The 22,733-nt window shown below is 37.0% G+C and overlaps 2 protein-coding genes across 3 annotated transcripts; both read right to left on the reverse strand.

Moving 5' to 3' along the window:
• Positions 1–9,190: 9,190 nt before the first annotated feature.
• LOC133301595 (pentatricopeptide repeat-containing protein At2g35030, mitochondrial) lies at positions 9,191–13,095 on the reverse strand. 2 transcript variants are annotated; one of them, XM_061501248.1, is made up of 4 exons: positions 10,979–13,095; positions 10,754–10,821; positions 10,603–10,658; positions 9,191–9,779 (listed from the first exon to the last, which is right to left on the reverse strand). In XM_061501248.1, the coding sequence occupies exon 1, from the start codon at positions 12,931–12,933 to the stop codon at positions 11,047–11,049; it is 1,887 nt and encodes a 628-aa protein (XP_061357232.1). In that variant the 5' UTR covers positions 12,934–13,095; the 3' UTR covers positions 9,191–9,779; positions 10,603–10,658; positions 10,754–10,821; positions 10,979–11,046. The 2 variants fall into 2 exon arrangements, with proteins under 2 accessions (XP_061357232.1, XP_061357233.1); XM_061501249.1 differs by having other exon boundaries at positions 10,603–10,682.
• Positions 13,096–15,950: 2,855 nt separating this feature from the next.
• LOC133301590 (nicotinamidase 2-like) lies at positions 15,951–17,873 on the reverse strand. The gene has a single exon (XM_061501243.1). The coding sequence runs from the start codon at positions 17,767–17,769 to the stop codon at positions 17,167–17,169; it is 603 nt and encodes a 200-aa protein (XP_061357227.1). The 5' UTR covers positions 17,770–17,873; the 3' UTR covers positions 15,951–17,166.
• Between the last annotated feature and the right edge of the window lie 4,860 nt (positions 17,874–22,733).

The following is a 22,733-nucleotide window of genomic DNA, read 5'->3' on the forward strand; positions in this document are numbered from 1 at the left end:
GAGGGAAACTCATGTATGTATTGCAATAGCTAGAATGTTTGGTTGTGTCTGTCTTGTGTGTTTACTCCGTCGAATTTTATTATGATAATGCATATGTAATCACATTGCGTGTGCCTGATCAACTCATAATCTGTGTAACTTGTGCAAAGTCATGGTAAGGTCCGGGAGAACACGATAGACTTCTGAGGATCAATCCGATCCTATCCTGACTGCATTGGCTGAGATGCAGGCGGCTAGGTTAGCCGATCAGGAGGCCACTAGATTGGCCAACGCGGCAATGATGGATACTGTTTGCGAGGCGAATCGGATAGCCGCAGAGGAGGTTCGTGAAGCGAACCGGAGGACCACTGAGGATGTCCTCGAGGCGAACAGGATGGAAAACATGACGATGATGAGAGTCATGTTGGAGGAGATGAGGGTTGGTCCTGTTGTAGGTCAGTTTCCACCGCCACCATCGCCTCCGCCTCCACCTAGTGTTCAGGATGAGAGCCTGAGTCACATTGGCAGTGCTGCTCATGTCGCTGAGACGAGGGAGACTCTTGTAGAGCCTGCTGAGGATCGTGATGTGATAGATCGCCGGCTGAATGCTTTCAGGAAGCATAAGCCACCTGTGTTTGAAGGGTCTTTGGATCCTATTGCTGCGGCGAGATGGCTGGAGTCGCTGGACAAGATATTTCGGGTCATGCAGTGTACAGACCCACAGAAGCTGATGTTCTCGACTTACATGCTGGAGGGCGATGCCCATGAGTGGTGGACGAACACCTTTCGTGCTTATGAGATGCAGGGTCGTGTTTTGACGTGGCCATTCTTTGAGGAATGCTTCTTGAGCAGATACTTTCCCTACGATGCGCAGGAAAGGAAGCAGGGGGAGTTTGATAGATTGGTTCAGGGCTCGATAACTGCTGACGAGTACCTGGCCAAGTTCAATGAGCTTGTGAAGTTTGCGCACTTCCGGATGGTTCCTCCTACTCCGATGTTTTTGGCTGCTAAGTTCCGCAGAGGACTTAGTGAGGTGATTGTTGAGTATATTGCTGGACCTGCTTCGAGGGATTTTGGTACACTGGTTCAGCAGCGTAAGGACATTGAGGATGTCTGCATAGCGAGCAAGGCCAAGAGGGCCAAGGTCGACGAGACCAAGGGGACTGTTAGTTCCACTCCTGCTCCTACTTCATGGAAGGACAGGAAGTTTGCTTGGAAGGGCAACGGTAAATAGTTGGCGACTAGGCAGGCGCCTGGTCAGTTCAAGAGGACTGCTTCACAGCAGGGGAGTTTTGCAGGCCTCCTTCCACTCCGAGATGTACGGGGTGCGGAAAGAAGCATGCTGGTCGTTGTGCTTCGGGTCAGTTGATCTGTTTCCAGTGTGGCAAGGAAGGCCACTTCTCTAGAGACTGTCCGTCGTCGACGGCGAAAGCTGCAGCTGTTCAAGCAGTTCCTTTGCAGATGGTTTCGATGGCTTCTACTTCGGCACCTGCGGTGCCACCTTCTGTTGGGCGTGTGTACACCTTGGATAGGCAGCAGTCGGACCGCGCTCTGAACCTTGATAGAGGTACTGTGTCTATTGGTGGTATTGTTGTTGATGCATTGTTTGATTCTGGGGCTACGCATTCGTTTGTTGCTACCCCGATTACTTTAGGGCTGGAGTTGCCCATGTCTGTGCTTTCTCCACCGTTGCGGGTGACTACCGCCACCGGAGAAATTTGTGATTCTACACTGTACATCGCGATGTAGCGTTCCAGTGGGATGGCCGTGAGTTCTCGGTAGATCTGATAGGGTTGCCGATGGCCAACTTGGAGATTATTTTGGGCATGGATTGGTTGTCTAGAAATTGTGCACTGATTGATTGCTGTGCAAAGCGCGTGGTGATGTCTCAGTGTGATTCCACAGCTAGTTCCTCGCCATATATTTCATTGCTGCAGGCTAAGAAGGCTTTGATAGCAGCGAAATTTGGTTATGTCATGTTGGGAGGTTTGGTGAGTGGGACACAGGAGGATATCAGTGGCATTCCTGTGGTGGGGGAGTTCCTCGAGGTGTTTCCTGAGGAGATTCCTGAGTTTCCGCCACAGCGGGAGATAGAGTTCTCCATTGATTTGTTGCCTGGTGTGGGGCCGATTTCATTAGCTCCATATCGGATGTCGCCACCGGAGCTGGCTGAGCTTAAGAAACATATTGAGGATCTTTCAGCGAAAGATTTCATTCGGCCGAGTGTGTCTCCTTGGGGAACAACGGTCATCTTCATGAAGAAGAAGGACGGGACAATGCGATTGTGCACCGACTACAGGCAGTTGAACAAGGTTACGATCAAGAACAAGTATCCCCTTCCTTGGATTGATGATCTGTTGGATTAGCTCAGGGGTGCTTGCGTGTATTCCAAGATTGATCTCCGGTCCGGATACCATCAGATTCGGGTGAAGCCGAAGGATGTCCCTAAGACCGCATTTCATTCGAGATACGATCACTTTGAGTATTTGGTGATCCTGTTTGGACTCACCAATGCGTCGGCAGTATTCATGTTACATGAACCAGATTTTCCAGTCGTATCTGGATCAGTTTGTGATCGTCTTTATTGATGACATTCTGATTTACTCCAAGACTGAGGAGGAGCATGCAGAGCATGTGAGGATTGTTCTGCAAGTGCTGAAAGAAGAAAAAGCTTTATGCTAAGCCTTCTAAGTGTGAGTTTTGGCTCAAATCAGATAAGTTCCTTGGGCATGTGATTTCAGCGGATGGAGTTGCAGTGGATCCCAACAAGATTGAGGCCGTGCTGGATTGGGAGAGGCCCAAGACAGTTACAGAGGTGAGGAGCTTCTTAGGTTTGGCAGGTTACTATCGAAGGTTCATCAAGGGTTTCTCCACGATGGTTCTCCCTTTGACTCGCCTTACCTGAAAGGAGACTCCATTTGTGTGGACTCACGACTGTGAGGCGTGCTTTCAGGAGTTGAAGGAGAGATTGACTACTTCACCTGTGTTGATCCTTCCTGATCCTGAGGAGCAGTTTGAGCTTTACTGTGATGCTTCTGGAAAGGGGCTAGGCTGTGTGTTGATGCAGTCTGGTAGAGCTGTTGCTTTTGCTTCGAGGCAGTTGAAGCCTCATGAGGAGAACTACCCGACTCATGATTTGGAGTTGGCTGCGATTGTGTTTGCTTTCAAGATTTGGAGGCATTACCTGTTTGGCATGCAGTTTGCGGTGTTCAGCGATCACAAGATCTTGAAGTATTTGTTCGATCAGAAAGAGCTGAAGATGAGGCAGAGGAGATGGATGGAGTTTCTGAAGGACTACAACTTTGAGTTGAAGTACTATCCTGGCAAGGCCAATGTGGTAGCTGATGCTTTGAGTCGGAAATCCGTGAGTCTATCCAGTTTGACGATGGGTGACTTCGACCTCATTGAGAAGTTTCGAGATCTGAAGGTGACAACCTTGTTTGGGGGTGCACTTCTCGAGATGGAGACTGTGAGAGTCAGGAATGAGCTTATGGACAAGATCCAAGAGGCGCAAGTGCAGAGAGAGTGTCTCGACTACGTGAAGAACCAAGACGGTGTGTCTTGGAATGAGGATGGACTTCTGTTGTTTCCGAAGCGTGTTGTGATTCCTCGAGGTCCTTTGACCGAAGAGGTTATGGCGGAGGCCCGTAAGGGACAGTTTACTGTTCACCCTGGTGCTACAAAGATGTACCAAGACCTGAAAAGGAATTTCTAGTGGCCAGGAATGAAGAAGGACATAGCTGTGTATGTGTCCAAGTGTTTGATCTGGAAGAAGGTGAAGATTGAACACCAGAAGCCGTCTGGTAAACTTCAACCTCTCGAGATTCTGGAATGGAAATGGGAGAGCATTTCCATGGACTTTGTTGTGGGATTGCTGAAGACTCAGGTTGGCTGTGACTCGATATGGGTCATTGTGGACAGACTGACGAAGTCTGCCCATTTTCTTCCAGTGAAGGTGAGCTTCTCTATTGAGCAGTTGGCCAAACTGTATGTTCGCGAGATCGTGAGGCTTCACGGGGTGCCCGAGAGTATCATCAGTGATAGGGACCCGAAGTTCACATCTCGGTTCTGGGAGGCGCTGCAGGGAGCTTTTGGGACTCAGTTGAGACTGAGTACAGCCTATCACCCTCAGACTGATGGACAGACTGAGCGGACTATCCAGACCTTGGAGGACTTGTTGCGCGCTTTCACGTTGGAGCAGGGCTCGGCATGGGATAGGTACCTTCCGTTGGTGGAGTTTTTGTATAACAACAGTTTCCATACTAGCCTGGGCATGGCACCCTACGAGGTGCTCTACGGTAGGAGGTGTCGTACACCTACCTGCTGGTCTGAGGTTGGGGATCGTGAGTTGTTTGGCTTGGACTTTGTCCAAGATACCACCCTGCAGATCCAGATGATCAGGGAAAAGCTGAAGCAGGCGCAGAATCGCCAGAAGAGTTACTACAATGTCAAGCATCGTCCACTGGAGTTCAGTGAGGGTGAGCACGCGTTTGTGAGACTTTCACCTGTCACCGGTGTTGGACGGGCACTAGGAGTAAGGCAGCTGAGCCCGCGGTTTATTGGGTCATACCAGATTCTTGGTAAAGTAGGACCTGTTGTCTACCGGCTTGCCTTGCCTGCGAACCTAGCCAACATCCACGACGTATTTCACGTGTCTCAACTTCGCAAGTATATAGCGGATCCTTCGCACATGGTGCAACCGGATGATGTGGAGGTTCGGGAGAACTTGAAAACTCTCGTCGGACCACTCAAGATTCTCGATCGTGGCGAAAAGCAGCTGAAGAGCAAAATCATTCCGATAGTCAAAGTGCAATGGTCAGGAAGAACTCCTGAGGAGTGTACCTGGGAGCGAGAGGACGAGATTCTCCGGCAGTATCCCGACTTCCGAGACAGGTATATTCTGATTTTGAGGACAAAATCCTAAAAAGGTGGGGTGAAGTAAGAACCCGCACCGTTAATTAATAAATTATGAGAAAATAGGAAATGATTTCATAATTGACCCTAATAATTATTATGAGGCTTTAATAATTATAGTAAGTAAGTAATAATGCTGAAAGTCGCTTTTCGGAAGAAAAGTGCAGATACCGGTTCTGCAAGTCGGTATAAATGCGTACCGAAAAAGTATCCCGGAAATTTATAATAAGTGCATGATAATTACTAGAATAATATGTAAGACTTGTAAAACGAGTTTCAAGTCAAAATAATGAAAACTGGTGCCAGAAACCGGTACTGGCTATGAAAAGCGCGTACCGGAAAAGTGCTCCGAAAATTATAAGAAAAATATGATAATTCTTGTAAAATTGAGTAGGTTAAGAATCCTAAGTTTGGGATTAAAATGCTAAGCGTAGCAATTAAAGCTAATACTATATGTTTAATGAGTAAGTGACTATAAATACTCCCTTTAAGGGCACACAACTCTAGGAAACAGATTTTTGAGCATGAGGTTTTGAGGTGGTTGACCAGAACTTGGTTCCTTGGCCTTCTTCTCTTGAGTTTTCAAACCTTGAAGCTTTTCCTTTGAATTTCTTCACACTCTCTCTTGGGGAAACACTTGGGTGTGTAGTTGGTGAGGATAAAGGGACCATTCTTTGAGTGTTGGTGGCTGTGTTGAGCTTGTGAGGGGGCTGAGTTAGTGGGTTGGAGTGTTGGGTCTTTGTTCTTGGTTGTTGAAGCTCCAAGTGGTCATCTTTGTGAAGAAAGGAACCACCTTGTTGTGCATTTTCGTGCACTCTTCCAAGTAGAGTTTGGGAGCTGGTTATGAGCTCCAATAGCAACCCTTTGCCTCTGTTTTAGACTTTGGTGAGTTGTACAAACCTTGATCATGTGTTTTGTTGAGTAAAAGAGGTGTCTTTGCATGTTTAATGAGTTAAACAAGTAACCAACAGTGATATGACCCTAAAACAGTATAAAGATGCATGATTTAACGTTTGAAAGTGTTAAAAATGGAACATTGGAAGGATATCTTCGCGAAATGCAGAAACTTCATTCTTTCGCGAAATATCCGGATATTTGCCGTGGAATATCCGGATATTGATATCCAGATATGGATATCCAGATATTGATATCCGGAAATTGCCAGAGTGATATCCGGATATTGCCTATGAGATATCCGGATATTGGATATCCGGATATGTCCCCAAGGAATATCCGGATATTCTGGGTTTGCGAGGAACAGTAGCGTACTGTTCATCCAAAACTGAACTATGGGTTTGTGGACCCTAATTTGAGGAAGTTGAACTTCTGTAATTAATTAATGTAAGTCAGAATCATATGATTAAGGGCTTATAGCTTGGTGAGAAGCCTTAAGACGTAAAACGTAATGGAAAGGCTTTGTCTTAATATTGTATGCTTGCGGTGCATGTTATTGATATATTGTTGGTCCATAACAGATTGTGAATCTGCTGTGTTTGAACTTTGAGCCATGGACTCTTGGCTTTGGGTGTTAGTTTGTAAGGTAAGCTTTTGTGTCCTCGGTTTAGCCATGTTTTGGCTCCACCATGTCCCATGGGGGTATGGTTATATGCATGCTGTGTTACATGCTTTGAGATATATGAATTGTTGTTGAGCTTTATGTGTTAATGGCTTTTAATATGCATGTGTTGTTCCATCTTGACGGTAAGCTTGAGTATGTGGCGTCATACAATACGGTGATCCGGGGTGGATACAAGCGGCGTCTTGTACTTATTGTGGGGTTGTAGACGTACATCCTGCATTTCTCTGGCCAGTAGATTAGTATTGACACACATGACATGATTATCTGCTGCATTGCACTGATTTAGAACTGATGATGATAAACTTCTTTTGAACTTATATTGCACATGTAAGTGAGCTTGGGGTGGAAGATCCTTGAGGACCCCTTGTCTTACTGAGATTTCTTGTTTAGAGATCTCACCCCACGTTTGGGGAATGCTTATTTCAGGTTCAGGTAGTATGGTGATTGATGCCTCTGACGGTAGAGGCCAGAGCTTAGTTGATGATTTTTACTGCTTATTTGCTAGCATGACTGGGCTGGATGCTGTTTATGTTTTCCGTATCATTATTATTATATTGTTGATGTTGAGACTTATGTTGGGCGTTGTTGCCTCATTTGGGTGAGCATGAGAGTTGTCCATGCCACTATGTTATTAGTACTGTTGAGTTGAGTTGTATAAACTGATAGTTGGTCCGGTCTACATGTTGTAGTTCCATAACTAGAGACATATTTTATGTTGTTTTAATTAATGAGGTATTTCAGTTAGCTGTTTTATTGCAATTGCATACAGACGATGTTTTATTAATTGGTTAATAAGCAAGTTGGTAATGATAATAACTTCATAATCGAAAAGAAAAAGATATTCCGCATTTTTTATTAAGCGCAGCTTAATACGATAGTATGATAACATTACCGGATATATACGGGATGTTACACATAACATATTATTTCAAACATATATTAGAAAAAAACATTGGGTAATACATTATAATATTTTTTAGAGAAATACTAGAATTCCATAAAATATAAGAGCACGTTTGTTTCTCAATAATTTTTTATTATGGGAATGTAATATTTACAACTTATATGTATATATATTACATCCATGAATCAATTAGTGTTTGTTTTGCATTAAGAATTTGTATATACATGACTTATTACCATTTTCCGTTATTCAAGAATTTAATTATCTCCACTGTTATCAAAAGCAGGGTTGGATTTGTTTAACATTTATTGCTACTTATTTTCCCTAAATATAGGTTTGTTTGTGTTTTTTTTGGTACGCTCCCTAAATATAGGTTTTAATAAGATATTTTCAAACACTATCTTAAGTGGAGTTTTATTTTCACCGATTTTAAATGGCATCAGTATATTGTGTAACTATTTAAAATTAATCAAAATAAAAGATACTTTTATCAATTTCATAGTTTTTTTTATATATTTTTTTTAGCAACTGGATTTTCATAGTTTAAAAAAAGTGACATATTGGTACATAATTTGAGAAAATGGATAAAATAATAAATTGAGGTTTAATATCTCTCATGTTGTAGGAAATTATCTCCTATATACACTAATAATGTGTGAGACTTATATTTTCTTTTTTTCTATCCTCTCTTTAAATGACCCCGTATGGACTCCATACACTTTTGTGTGTATTGAAAATAATTTTATCTCCTACAACATGAGAAATATCAAACATATATATATATATATATATATATATATATATATATATATAAAAGAAGGGTATCAAATGCTACTAAAAAAATCACGAGTAATTACAAATTTCATCTTCATCATCCTTCACTTTCTAGTGAAATTAAATTAGCATAGGGTAGAATAAAGAAAAATTGCGCAATATACACACTTCAAGCCCAAAAGACTCTTATATAAGGAGGTGTATTAAAAAAATAATATATAAAATAATTAAAATGACCTACACTTAACAATTTTTTAAACTTTCAGGTAAGATGGTTAATAACACTCTCAGTATCACAGAGTTGATATGCCACAGAAAGCTCAAGAAAGATTATACTAGATCATTCTTATAGGAAAAGAGCAAACAACTCTATTGATACGAAACAGTTCTCGCAGAAGCTACTCAGGTGGTGTGATTTCTGTCACATATCTTAATTTTCTTTCTTTTTTATTTGCATTTTTTGGTTGAAACGCAAACAATATTATTGCCACGTTAATTGGTAATATTTTCCTACGAAAGCTTTCATGCTGCATTATACAACTCAATAATTAATCGACGACGATTGTAGTCTTATACCACTAAACTAAGTTTAGGGACAAACGTACCATGTGATATAAAAGGTACTGGGCTTCAAGGATTTACTACATTCGCTGCACAACTCGTTTAGGAAGATTGAACTTAAGATATGAAAAATATTGCATTATTCTTAATTTTTAAATAAGTGATCTCCACCTATTTTACTTATGTAACAACAAACTTTGAAATTTGGCTAATTCTATGGTTGTATAGTATTACTACTTGGGATATTAGCTAATCAAGCTTTTAAAGGGGCCGTGCAAGCATGCAGTCATTGAACATAGTATATGCAAATGCGTGCGCACAAGCACACTATGGATAATTCAATTCCTTCAACTTATCAAACTATGGATATTAACACCCTATAGGAATTTTTCTACTCATACACAGGAAGTTAACTTTAAACTACATTGCATGATTTGGTAAGTTTAATAGTTTTCTGAAATTGCACTGTACATAGTATGAGTAAAGTTCCTTACATTTTGGCCTTTTATTCTGTCTTTGACTAATGTATTCTTTTAGGCATTCTTGTAAAACTAAACTATAAAAATTGTCAATACATTTGAGTCTTAGCAAATATAAAAAACGAACTCTCTCGAAAACTGGTATCAAGTAAAATGAAAATCGTAACCTTGAACCTTTTTTTGTTGTTGAACAAATTAGAATGCTCAAAAGGTTGTCTTTGGTGCAGATCCAATAACAATAGAGTCAACTTCCCACGGTTTTGCAAATCAGCAAATATGGCCAGATCCTCTGCTGAAATCATTTGGACATCCTCATCAGTTATCATTATTTTGTGGGATCAAGCAATGTGTAACTGTTTCTCGGAGTCATTTGCTTGCTTAATTTATAGCCTTTGGACCACCCACAATATCTGTTGTTGAAGGTGGAAATGTGGTGCTAGCTAATTGGTATGAAAATCAGTAAGGGAAATTGCACAGAGGGCTGGAGGCTCTTCTGGACTTCTGGTTAAGTTACGGCTACACCAAGGGAGAATAGAGAATTTGACTGGTGACTGCTGCAAGTCCAACCACTTGCCATTGCTGAGTGTGTCTGCGGTGAGTTGAAGGGAAAAAAGGTAAGTAAAGTCATCTAGCAGATAAGTCTTCAGCCCAAATCTTTATGATTTTTATAAATAAAGAGGGAGGGAGGGAAAGACAGCGGTTCAAGTTTCCTCTATTTAACCAAACACAGCTTTCTCCACTTTTTTATCATAGAGCCATGTTAGTCAGGTAAAAACATTTTATCTGACAAGAATTATCAACCGAAAACAAAAGATTAGAATAATGGTATGAAAATTGGTATGACTTTACTAAAACATTGTTTGCCAATGGTTAATGAAATCACCCTTCTCCCTCACAACCCACCCCTCCCTCCCTTAAAAGAGGAACAAAGTATACAATCACCCTTCTGAACTAGTTCATCATGTGCCTCTAACTGCACACACAGTACTATACATTAAGAACGAAGCATTATTAGTCAAAACACAACTGAGGTTTTCCATTCATAGACTACAATTCCTAACATTTCTAAACACCAGAAAACACAAAAAAGTTCCCAGCCAGCACAGGTAAACTAATACCAAAATCCAAAAGTGAAAAGTGAAAATATATTTGCCAAGAATTCTTAATTTGTAATACTCCCTAAATCAAAAGTCATTCAAGTTAAAAAGAATATTAAAAACCAAAATAAAAACCACTCTCCATTAAACCCCGACTAGCGAGAGTAGGGGTGAAATTAAAAAGAATACTGCAACCTGAAAATAATATCATCTGTGAACCATCTGTCTTGGCATCATTAGAGCATAAACAGTCGGAAGGAATGAAAGCATCAATTTCTTTAGTCAAATATACATCAGCAAAATTAGAGTTTTTACACTGTGCTTCTCTTGATTCCAATTTGATACACCACCTGGAAGTTCTCCAGATCCATCTACATGCAAAGTTAATAAACTGACTAATAACTTGTTAAGAATTTGATTAGCTCCTAACTGGTAAAACAAAGGAACATAGTGATCATAGACTTACTTATTTTATCAATCAATGGAATTTAAGAAGCCAGTTGCTCCTTCAGCTTTCTAAAAGTGCCTGATCACCTGAACAAAGACATAGTGGACATGAGCTAATAATCCCTCTTAAGTAATTTAAATAACAGTTTACATGTTAGTGTATTTGGGAGTGGGGGACGAGGCTAAATAACACCTAATAATTAATGATTTCAGTCACAAAGTTAAAAGTGTGATGTACCCATACCAGTAAACTTTCCAACATTTCAATTCCACTGCATAATCCAAGCCTTGACCAACACAGACTTTATATTCCTAAAATTGCACACCAACTAATAAATCATCATCAGGCATGTCCCTAGCCTTCTTCATGTTTGTATGTAGATCAAGAAGTAAGTACTCAAGCAGCTCATATTGAGAATGTGACTTATCACCAACTACAAATACTTGCACTGTATTGCCCACTTCAATCCAACTACAACCTGGCTGCTTCTTTAACCCCTTATCCTTCATTTTCATCCTAACGTTAGCAGCTTCTTTCCACTTCCCAACTGAAGCATACATATTTGAAAGTAATAAATAAGTGCCTGCATTCTCTGGTTCAATTTTCAAAATTTTCTTTGCTACAAGCTTCCCGATATCAGCATCTCCATGCACATTGCATCCAGCAAGGAGCGCTCCCCAAACAGATAATGATGCCTCTTCCCCAAGTCCCCCAATGATATTGAAAGCTTCTTTCAGCCTTCCTGCCCGACCACAAAGATCAATCAAACATGCATAGTGATCTTCTCTGACTTGTATAGATCTGTTTTTCAGAAGCTCATCAAAGAATTTAAGCCCCTCCTCAACTAAACCAGCATGACTGCAAGCCGTGAGAAGTCCAACATAGGTGACATCATTAGCTTGGAAACCTAATTCTTGCATTTCCTTAAATAGATTAATTGCCTCCTTGCCAAATCCATGGTGTGCATAAGCGGCAATCATACCGTTCCAAGATATCAAATCCCTTTGGCTTAATATCCCATCATCAAACATCTTCCTAGCAACATGCAACTCTCCACATTTTGAGTACATATTTATCAGCGCTGATACCACATATGGGCTATCCTGAAAAACTGTTTTACTTATTAATTGATGAATTTGTTGTCCCTCAGTAAGACCAGCTAAGTCACTACAAGCACCTAACACGGTCACAAAAGTTCCGGTGTTGGGTTTTAATCCATCATTATATAGCATTTTGTTAAATATTTTCAATGCTTCTTCACTTAGGCCATGTTGCACATACCCTGTCATCATTGCAGTCCATGTAATGACATTCTTTTCTGGCATTCCATCAAATAACCTCTCTGCCCTATTTAAGTCCCCATTCTGAATGAACCCCGTGATCATTGTATTCCATGAAGGCATGTCCCTTTCAGGCATTCTCTCAAACAACTCTAGAGCCTCATCCAACCTCCTATTTTGCGCATAACCTGTGATCATTGCATTCCAAGAAACCACATTTCGAACAGGCATCCTATCAAAAAGTGCTCGAGCATCATCAATTCTCCCATTTTTTGACAAACCCGCAACCATGGTAGTCCATGAAACCACATCCCTTTCCTGCATCTGATTAAAAAGCCATTGTGCTTCCTCCATTCTCCCACACTGTGCCAATGCCGTTATGATTGTATTCCAAGAAACTACATTCCTATCTGGCATTCTCCTAAACAAATCCAAAGCCAGCTGGGTTTGGCCATTTCGAGCATACCCATCAATCATTGTGTTCCAAGAGACAACATTCCTCAGTGGCATCTCATAGAACAACCTCTCAGCTTCCTTAATTTGGTTGAACTTAATGTACCCACTAACCATAGCTGTCCAAATAACCACATTTTTCTTGGCATCCAATCTATCAAACAACTTCCTAGCTTCCTTAATCATGCCACATTTAATATACCCACTTATCATTGTAGTCCACAAACCAATGTCCCTTTCAGCCATTTCATCAAACAGCTTGCGTGCATCATCGATCTTCCCTTCCTTGCAAAGCCTTGAGATGAAGAAATTGCATCGTTTCATTTCCAAATGAAGACTGATGGTGGATGTTAACCTAATTGTAAGATTCCTTAACAATGGGAAGCCATTTACGATGCTTAGTGGGTGTGTGTTGAGCTTGGGAACTTGCATCAAAGTGAATGATAAATGATATATCTTCTTCATCTTTCAATGATAATTGATACCTAAACCGGAAATCGGTTAAGAAATTGATTTTCTAGGTCCTAACGGCTGTGAATTTGATTAATCCTCGTACTCTGGTGAATCATGTCCGATAAAATCTTAATAAACAGCGTATTTTACAAGGTGTATTAGATTAGGATTTTAAAAAATTGTTTTGAGATTAAATTTTTTTTATAAGATTATCTAGAATTATAATGACTTTAAATATTTTTCGGAATGATTTTTTTATACTTAAGATTTTATAAGATTGTAAGATTGTATTTTAAAAGATTTTAATAAAATTTATAAGATTTGAAACAAAAATACAATTTCATAAAAATTTAAAAAATCATATGAATTTTTAACAAACATTTAAAATTATAAGAGTTTGTAAAAAAATAACAAAAAAATTTAATGATATTAATAAAAAAATAAAGAGAAGATTATATTATAAACTTTTTGTTTACAAATTAAATTATTTCTTGCGGGTAAGACACTTTTGAGTTAAGTTAAGTCTTACCGGTAAGACATAGTGTAGTTTATAAATAAAAAATATAACAATATAACCCTCCCAAAAACAAAACATAATATAATTTTCTTAATTAGTAATTTGATATAGCTTAATGTCTTACTAAGCAACAGTTCTCCACATATCTAAAATAATAATAGCCCTCCACACATTAACATCTTCTCACTCCTGCTCTTGGGTCTGATCAACAGGTTTAAAATTATCTTCTTCAATAACTAATGATATTGAAAATAAAGATGCGTCTATTGGTTCAATTGGAAATATGCATCTGAATGACATTCTTTGCGAAGAAAGTTGTGTAGTGTTACATATGCTAACACAAGCTCTGCTTGTATTTTAAATGGAAACAGAGGTGCTGACTTGAAATTCGTGAACCATGATTTAAAAAAGCCAAATATTCCCTCAATTACGTTTCTCAATGATGCATGACGAATATTGAACAATCTTTAAAATCCTCGAAAATTTTTGAACCATGATTTGGAAACGCTCGAAAACAATCTTTTAAAATTTTAATAGAATATCACATGTCTTTTTTTACAATTCTTTAAAATACTAATTGACTATCAATAGATTTTCTTTATCCAAAAATAATTTATTAAAATCTTTTAAAATCTCAATTCAACACGGCCTTTCGTAATTTGTAATGTAACATGGTATCTTACCTTACGTATGTGATGTCATCGTGGGACCAATGTTCAGGAAAAAAATAATATTTTTCACGAGGAAATATGTTTTTTATATTATATGAGATAAATTTATTTTATACAATATTCAAAAAATAAGTGAAAAAGTGAGTGGAACTCGCTAAGAAAAAGAGAAAGAAAGAAAAATTGAGTCTCACTTACTTTTTGTATATGCATGAAATAAAATTATCTTATATAACACAAGAAAAATATTTCCATGAATATATACGTGTCCGTATTTAATAATATTATATTCATTGCATTGTTATTCACAAAAAAACTATATCAACATGTAAGTTTTATTTGTTAAATATAACCATCGTTGCGTCTCATACAATATTTTAAAGCCCCTCCCCACCCCCGGGTTGACCCGGGTCAACCCTGACCCCTCCCCTCTGAGGGTTGGGGTCACAAGTTGGACCCTATATGCACATCGACCCCTCCGACCCCCAAAACCTGGCCGGATTTCAGTGACTCCCGGGTCAAAGGGGTCACTGCATGTTTTTTTGTTTAAAGAAAATTCCATGAAACAACGTCGTTTTATTAAAAAATAAAAATAAAAATGCTTGCAAACCTAAATCTAATCGCTCTCTACTCTCCAAACGACCTAGACCTGTGGTATCTTGACAATTTGGTATCATTAGAATATGAGTTTTGTACTTTGGTATCTTGATACTTTAATTATGTTGTGTAATATTGACTTGTGGTTATAATTGGTGAATTATGTTAAGGATATTTTGAATCTTTGATGATTGGTGATTTGCTTTTTAATATTTTCATATAGGATATATATATTTATATTTTTTAATATATAAAATCGGGTCAGCGTAGTGACCCCGTGACCCCCTGGTTGAACCCGTGACCCCTGACCTCGGCCGGGTCGATGGCCGGGCCGAGTTTTTAAACACTGGTCTCATATAATTCTACTTACCACTCCCCAAAGAAAAAGAAAAAGAAAAAGAAAAAGAAAACCGTCAATTATATGAAGACTCTCATGGCCAATGGCAACTTTCCCACATTTGATTTGCAATAGTTTTTCAAATTTATGCCATTTTAATTGCTTGAGTAGCATCAGTATTGATACATTGGCAATAGGAATTAACCTTTGTCTTCTAACAGGATAATTTGAGATCAACTTTAAAATTGAAAACCTCTCTTTCAATACTCCAAAACACCTCTCAATGACATTCTTCAATGAAAAGTGCCTATGAATGAAAAATTCCTGTTTAGGAGTCTGGTCTGGATAAGTATTTTTGGAATAAGGATCTGGTTTTGGTATTCAGATCTGGTTAGTGAATTTCAGATTAAGGGGTGGTTACAAGTCTGCAAATTTAGGACAAAATTTAAATCTTTTTTTGGTCCTATAGAAAATCAGCTTAGATTCTTAAGAGTTTGTTGAAGTATTGAGATTAAGGCGGAAGATTAGTAGCAACCAACCGATTTTAGGTTGTATTGGGTGACTAGAATTTAAGCAAAATTAATTATATTAAGGGCATGTGTTTTGTCTTATGATGTCCTAGAGGAGTTTGAGTTTGATAGGTGGTAATTTAAGGAGGTTAAAGCCACAAACTTCTTCATGGATTGAAATGATAATGTTTAAAATTTAAATTACAGGGCAAGTGATGCTCTAGCTAGCAAATGCAGTTCATGATTGTCTGTTGTTGTTGTGTTGCAACACTTACTTATCCTACTTGTCTATACCTCGTCCCACTTTAGGTTCTCAATTCTAGACACACTTGTGATTAGGATGTTCTAATTTTATATTATTTCTCTTATACTAATTTCAACCTGCAGCACATTTTTGGGATCAGAAACAGACAGAGATATGGACTGCAGCCCTTCTTTTCGAATTGTTTATGAAGATGCATTAATACATTAGGAACACAAATATAAAATCTGCAGCTGCATTATACATATCAGAAATCAAAACAAATACTTCTTATCTGCCTTTTTTATGAAGATGCATCACATGCCAGTTACAGCTTCTGCATTGCATTGACAAATTCAGCTTTCTGATATCGCATCTGCATAGCATCTTCTCTTGTAGAACTGGATTTGGCAGACAACATTATCTTTATTACCAAAACTTTAGAATGCAAAAGTTCTCCAATTAAGATCCAATAAGTAAAGTGCAGGGATTCCCCAACAAAAACGCCAACTTTCTTATCTTGTAGTATTGGATTTGGCAAACAACAAATAACAATACCCAAATGCCATTTGAATATGACAACCATGATGATGTCCAACAACTTGTGGTATTTCTGGTTTTAGGTGTTGCTACACTCTTCTCAAGACAAGGGTGTGCTCAAGTTACTATAAATATCAGAGCCAACATGTACAAAATAGAATGACATAGCATAATAATTGTTATAATTCAATCATTTATTCACAATAAATCATAAAAGTTTTCTTTTCATTTTTCCCCCTCTCTTGTTGAATGCCAAATCAGCATGGCATAACATAGATATGTTTCTCAATCATACGCCTTTAGCCTTGTGCTTCCAACAAGGTAAGATTGGGAATCAACATATGCCTAAAAAGGGAATTACTAATGTCTGTAAATTAACTTAAGGGGAATTCAAATCAACAGATAAAATAGTGGCTGAGAATTGGCCATGGAAATTAGAAGGGCAGAACACAATATTTGTGCAAAAGTTCATACTCAGCACACAAAATTAGGTGCAATATTTCATACTCATTCATCATTAGACATTGCACAATAGTTTCCTACACAATTAAATTCATGTCAAACACATACACTTTCCAACACAACAAATCAAACATGACATAAAAACTTTTGGTATATCAAACATGAGGAGGATATTCTCACTATCAAAAGTTTTCACTACCAACTTACTGTCTATCTAATTACCATTGAATTAAAGAGAGAGAATGTTAAAAAAAATTTGAAGAAAAAAAAAATATTAATCCAATAGTAATTAGATAGGTAGTAAGTTAGTACTGAAAAATTTTAGTACTGAGAATATCCCTCCTCGTCAAACATAACAACAAGGTTTAGTTTGTCTAAGAAGAAAGGGCATGTTTAAGCCTTTGACAATCAAGCAAGTAGGCAAAACCATAAGCCATATTCATCAAAGTGGCCTCATGAAGATCCTTATCAGAAGTAGCAGTGGCATCTGTAGAGAAGAAAACCCTAAACCCTCTAACAAAAGCATCACGCGCGGTTGTTTCACAGCACAGGTTGGTCATAACCCCTGTAACTATCACCTCCCTCACACCCATCTCCAACAACTTCTCTTCTAAGCGCGTGTTCCTAAACGCGCTGTAAGTGGTTTTCTCCACCACCATGTCCTCCTCAACCTTGCGGTCCAGCGTCTCCACAAGCTCAGCATCTAAGGTGCCGTCGATGATGAGGTCACCGAACCACCACTCCTCGAGCATGCCGTGGTCGGAGGGAGACTTGTGGGAGTGGCGCGTGAAGATGACGGGGATGGAAGATTGCCTGCAGAGGTTGATGGTGGTGTTGAGGTTTGAGAGTATTGGTGTGGCGATTGAAGAGAAGTAGTTTTGAACGTCGATGACCAAAAGTGCACATGACTTTGGATCGGGGTTTCTCTTTCTTGTCTCGTATTCAGTGTAGGATTTGAGTTTGAGAGAAGACGACATTGTTGGAGAATCAGAATTAAGGTTACTCCTTTCAAGTTTCAACTCCTCAAGCTTTTGACTTTGTGCAATGGGATAAAATAAAATAACATTGATGACTCGATGATTCTCGGGACTTCCATTTATCTTTTTGTTTCGTATATAAGCGTGGGGGACACTGATACTTGTGCCTAGTGGCAAAGCGGTAGAGCTGTCAAAAAGGGCTTAAGCCGTAGGGTCAGTCCAGCAAGTCCTAGGACCAGTCCTATAAAATTTTAGCCCTCTATGTAATGGGTCATTTTAAGCCCATTCTTTTAAAGCCCTCTCATTATAAGGTTAGGTAAGGGCTGGCTCGCGGGCTACAATATTCAACCCAATTTACAACGAAAAAATTTCATCAAAAGTTTTGACAGAAAAAAGAATTCTTTCAAAAATTTTGACGGAATATTTTTCGTCCAAAATCTTCGATGAAAATGTGACCCAATGAAAATTACAACGAAAATATTTTTTTTCAAAATTTTTGAGGGAATTGTATCTGTGAAACTTTCGACGGAATTTAGATTTTGTAAAGATTTTTGACAAAATATTTTTTTCGTTGAAATTTTTTCCAGAAATATTTTCGTCAAAGTTTTTTATAGAAATAATTTTCGTGGAAAATTTTTAACAAAAATGTGTTCCGTTTAAAATTTTGATAGAAATATTTTTTATCGAAAATTTTGTCAAAAATATTTTTCGTCGAAATTTTTTGACGGAAATGTGTTTCGTCAAAAATTTTGACGGAATATTTTTTCGTCAAAAATTTCGACAAAAACTTTTTTCATCAAAATTTTCGACGTAAATTTTTGTGTCAAAAATTTTGACGGAAATCAAAAATTTCGACGGAAATTTTTTTCGTAAAAAATTTCAACAAAAACTTTTTTCGTCAAAAATTTCGATGGAAAAATTTTCGTCAAGAATTTTGACGGAAATTTTTTCGTCAAAAATTTCGACGGAAATTTTTCCGTCAAAAACTTTTACGGAATTTAGATTCTGTAAAGAATTTTGACGAATTTTTTTTGTCGTCAATTTTTTTACAGAAATATTTTCTGTCAAAATTTTTTACGAAAAAATTTCAATGCAATAATTTTTTTAAAAAGTGACAATTTTCTAAAAATTATTTATTTTTATTTTTTCTAATAATTTCTGTGCACCATTTTATTATAAATATTTTTTTAAAAAAATACATATTATTTTTTAGAAGGCCCGCGGGCTGGCCCTAACCCATATGGCTTTGGCCCGTGCGGATCTATATCATTGTGGGCTTTTTGGCCCTAACCCACTTGGGCTAGGGCGAAATGGGCCGGGCTGACCCATTTTGACAGCTCTACAAAGCGGGCTGTCCGCCCCGCCAAGCCCGTCACATTTTACACTAAAAATAAAAATAAAAATAAAAAATCAGCCCGGGTGGGCTGGCGGGCTTGGCAGGGCGGGCTTGGCGGGTTTAGAAAATTCAGCCTGCTCCACCCCGTTTGGCGGGCGGGGCGGGCCGGCCCGGCGGGCTCGACCCATTTTGCCAGCTCTACTTGTGCCACCTTTTTTGAGTATTAATTATTATTGTTATATATATTTTTTTTCAAAATGTCATGTTATATTTTCATTATGCCAACAAGCGAAATTGGATTGGATACGTGATAATATTTTGTAGGTCACAAATCTCGTCCAGCAATGTAGTGAGATAATCAAAGGTGTTGACACATGAAAAAAGCACATTTATTCACCCTGGACAGCCTAATAAAATTAGCCACGTGAATAATTTTTTACAGATGTAACAGTCTGCTTGTTGAGATAGGAAAAATATGACGTGTCATTTTGAGAAAATTTCATTGCATTATAGCATAATGATAATTAATCCTGAAAAAAGTGACAAAAGGGTCAATAAATGTTGTCCCGTAATGCTTATATAAACCTTGTGATACACCATTTTGTGCTTTTTACCACAAATCCTTTTATGTCACATGATGACTTTATGCGAGATTATTTAAATAAAATAACCGTTATTTTTTTTAGTCTTTAATTTAATATTTTTCTTTTACCGTTAATTTATATATGACAATTGAGATTGTTTTATATAAAAATGACAGGAAGATATTATATTTATAATTTTTTTTCTTACTAATACTGGATCAATTTTTATTTTACAATGGTTCATTTGATTTTGATCTAAAATAATAAACATTAATGCAATGGAAAAACTATTCATTGGAATGTAAAAGCCATGAATGTGTTTGGCTTCTATGGTCAGCCCTTGTCCTGCTTCTTGGATCCGAATTTGCTTCTTTCTCGAAAAGGGACCTGTTAGTGCTTTGGAGGATAATATATGTTCCTATGAAAGAATGATTTGAAAGGAAAATTGCAAATTCTTGACATGCTTTCGAGAAATTAACCTTCGCAGATGGGAAGAATAAAGTTGTATATTATGTACGTCTAGCATATCTTATTCTAAATGAGAACATGTGGATGCGGGATGCATTCATTTCTAAGAGGCAGACATACACTGTGTAGCATCGACACTGACACGGGACACGTGACATGATACGACACGACACTCCGATACGTTAATTCTAAAAAATGTTAAATTTCGACACGTTAGGACACGTTTTGATATTAAATAATATATTTAATTTATGTAGTATATATTATCTTTAATATTCAACAATTTAACAAAAAAATGTATCTAAACTTATAATATTCATAAATTTTGCAAAGAAACATAAGATATTTCAAATATTTATATTAAACTCAATAAAATAGTAATCGTAATCTAACGAATCTAACAGTTAGAACTAAAAATTCAACGCAATTTAACCTTTGAACCGTTTTTTGAATTTCAATAACGCGTGTTGGAGTGTCGGACACGACACGTCAAGGTTTTTGAAGTGTCGGTTCTTCATAGGGCATACATATAATTGAAGACAATGCACATGTTGGAGCTCAAAACACAAAAGAAAAAAAGAAAAGAAAAAACTAAATTTATACTAGTACGTAGTTTACAATTTTAGCGATTTCAATGAGTCCGTCATATTGATAAGTTTTAAAGCGTAAGGAGGTTTTATTGCAAATGACCCAAAGTTTGAGAGAGTTTATTGCATTATATCCTAAAAAGTTCAATTTTTTAAGTAAATACTATCATAATTTAAACTCTTTAATAATGTACTATAAATGATAAAATTATAGTTTTACGTTCATAGTTGATAAAAATTAAATATAAATAAATTTTATTCTTCAAAGATATGGTTATGTTTATCACGTTTTAGTCTTGTCACCTGTTTGTTAATCTTTAGCACATTGTTTAGTATAAGTAAGGAATATAGTTATGTTTGATATAGAGTTATGTCGTTTTAAATTTTAAAAAGGGTTGAATATTATTTGATTTTAGGATTGAGCATTCTATTTGTTGAGCAAGATGACAATAGCCACACTGCTGTGAAGTAAATAAAAATCTAGCAGGGTAATTCGGAGCCTAGAAACAAAAATTATAGCCAAATCTAAGCTATGGTAGAGCTTTATAACAATTTTCTTGGTACGTAAAACTCATTTTCAACTTCTCATGCTAACTTACATGATTTCAGGTCTTGCTTCATGGCTCTTTAACTACTTAAGATTTAGTTACAAAATTGCAGTAAGATTTCATATTTGACAATTTTATTTGTATTTTACGTCCACGCTAGAATGTGCTCCATATGACGGTCTGATGCATTTTCTGTATTTTCGCCACCTGTCATATAAATTCCTGGATCTTATAAATACAATCTCTCATAATAATATTACCATAAAAAAATTCTTTTTCGTTTTATATTTTATTAGGCCGTTGTTAATGAAAAAAATAATGTTATATTATAAGTACCGGGCAAGTTATATTTACAAACTTTTTTTGTTTACAAACTCTTACAAATTACACTAAGTACGACCGGTCACACTTTAATCATGTAGTGTACGACCGGTCGTACTTAGTGTAATTTACTAAAAAAGTTTGTAAACGGATACTATCCCTATAAGTATATAACCTAATTGTTGACATTTAATTCTTTTATAATATATAATTAATTGTGTAACTAAATAAAGTGGTACGATAAAATACCTAATTACTTGTAATATAAAACTTTGTAAGCTTTATATATATAAACGTAAATTTGGTATATTACTCTTAATATAATTGTTGGATTGATGTATCTCAAAATTCATAAAAAAAAAGTGTGAAATAATATAAGTATATTTAGACTTACAAATAGCATATCATTGTTTGAAAAAGTATAAGAGAATTTAAAGCACACGCTTACAATTTTTGTTATTTTATCCTGACGACGTTAATAATCTTACATAGTTAAGAGAGATGTCTTTCTCTTCCCTTTATAGTCCACTCACACAGGGTAAAAAAAAAAAAAACCCCTTTTTATACTAAGAAAACTTCAATGGGAATTTCTTATAGTTAATTTTTTTTTTTTTGGTAAGCAAGGGATCAATTTCTTATACTTTATCATTACCTTTTCTTCTATATTTTAGATGAATTTCTAAAAAAAATTATCGGAGAATTTTCAAATCTTGCGATAAATATAATATCTTATAAATTAAAAATACCATTGAATTTTCCAAAAAAACATATTATATATATAAAAGATAAGACATGAAAGGAAATTAGAGTTAATTACAATTTGCATCCTTAATTAATTATTCAAATTAATATTTCCACCCTAATTGGTAAAGTTAGGTTCATGGAAATTTAATTTAATATTTTCTTTGCCTTATTTTTTCACTAAAGTTAAATGTTATTCAGGAATAAAACACCCCTCAATCAGCTACAAAATGTTCAAACCTAGAAAATGGATTTTTGAACATTTTACCCTTCATTAATTAATTAATAATCATTTTGTCCCTCATTCAAAACTATCTACCAAAATACCTCTCTTCAATCGATTAACTTGAAGATTTAATTGATTAAATGGTCAAAACTG

The sequence above is a fragment of the Gastrolobium bilobum genome, unplaced genomic scaffold, assembly GCF_033153095.1.
Source record: "Gastrolobium bilobum isolate Gb01-03AN ecotype WA unplaced genomic scaffold, APGP_CSIRO_Gbil_v1 utg8841, whole genome shotgun sequence".
Classification (NCBI taxonomy): domain Eukaryota; kingdom Viridiplantae; phylum Streptophyta; class Magnoliopsida; order Fabales; family Fabaceae; genus Gastrolobium; species Gastrolobium bilobum.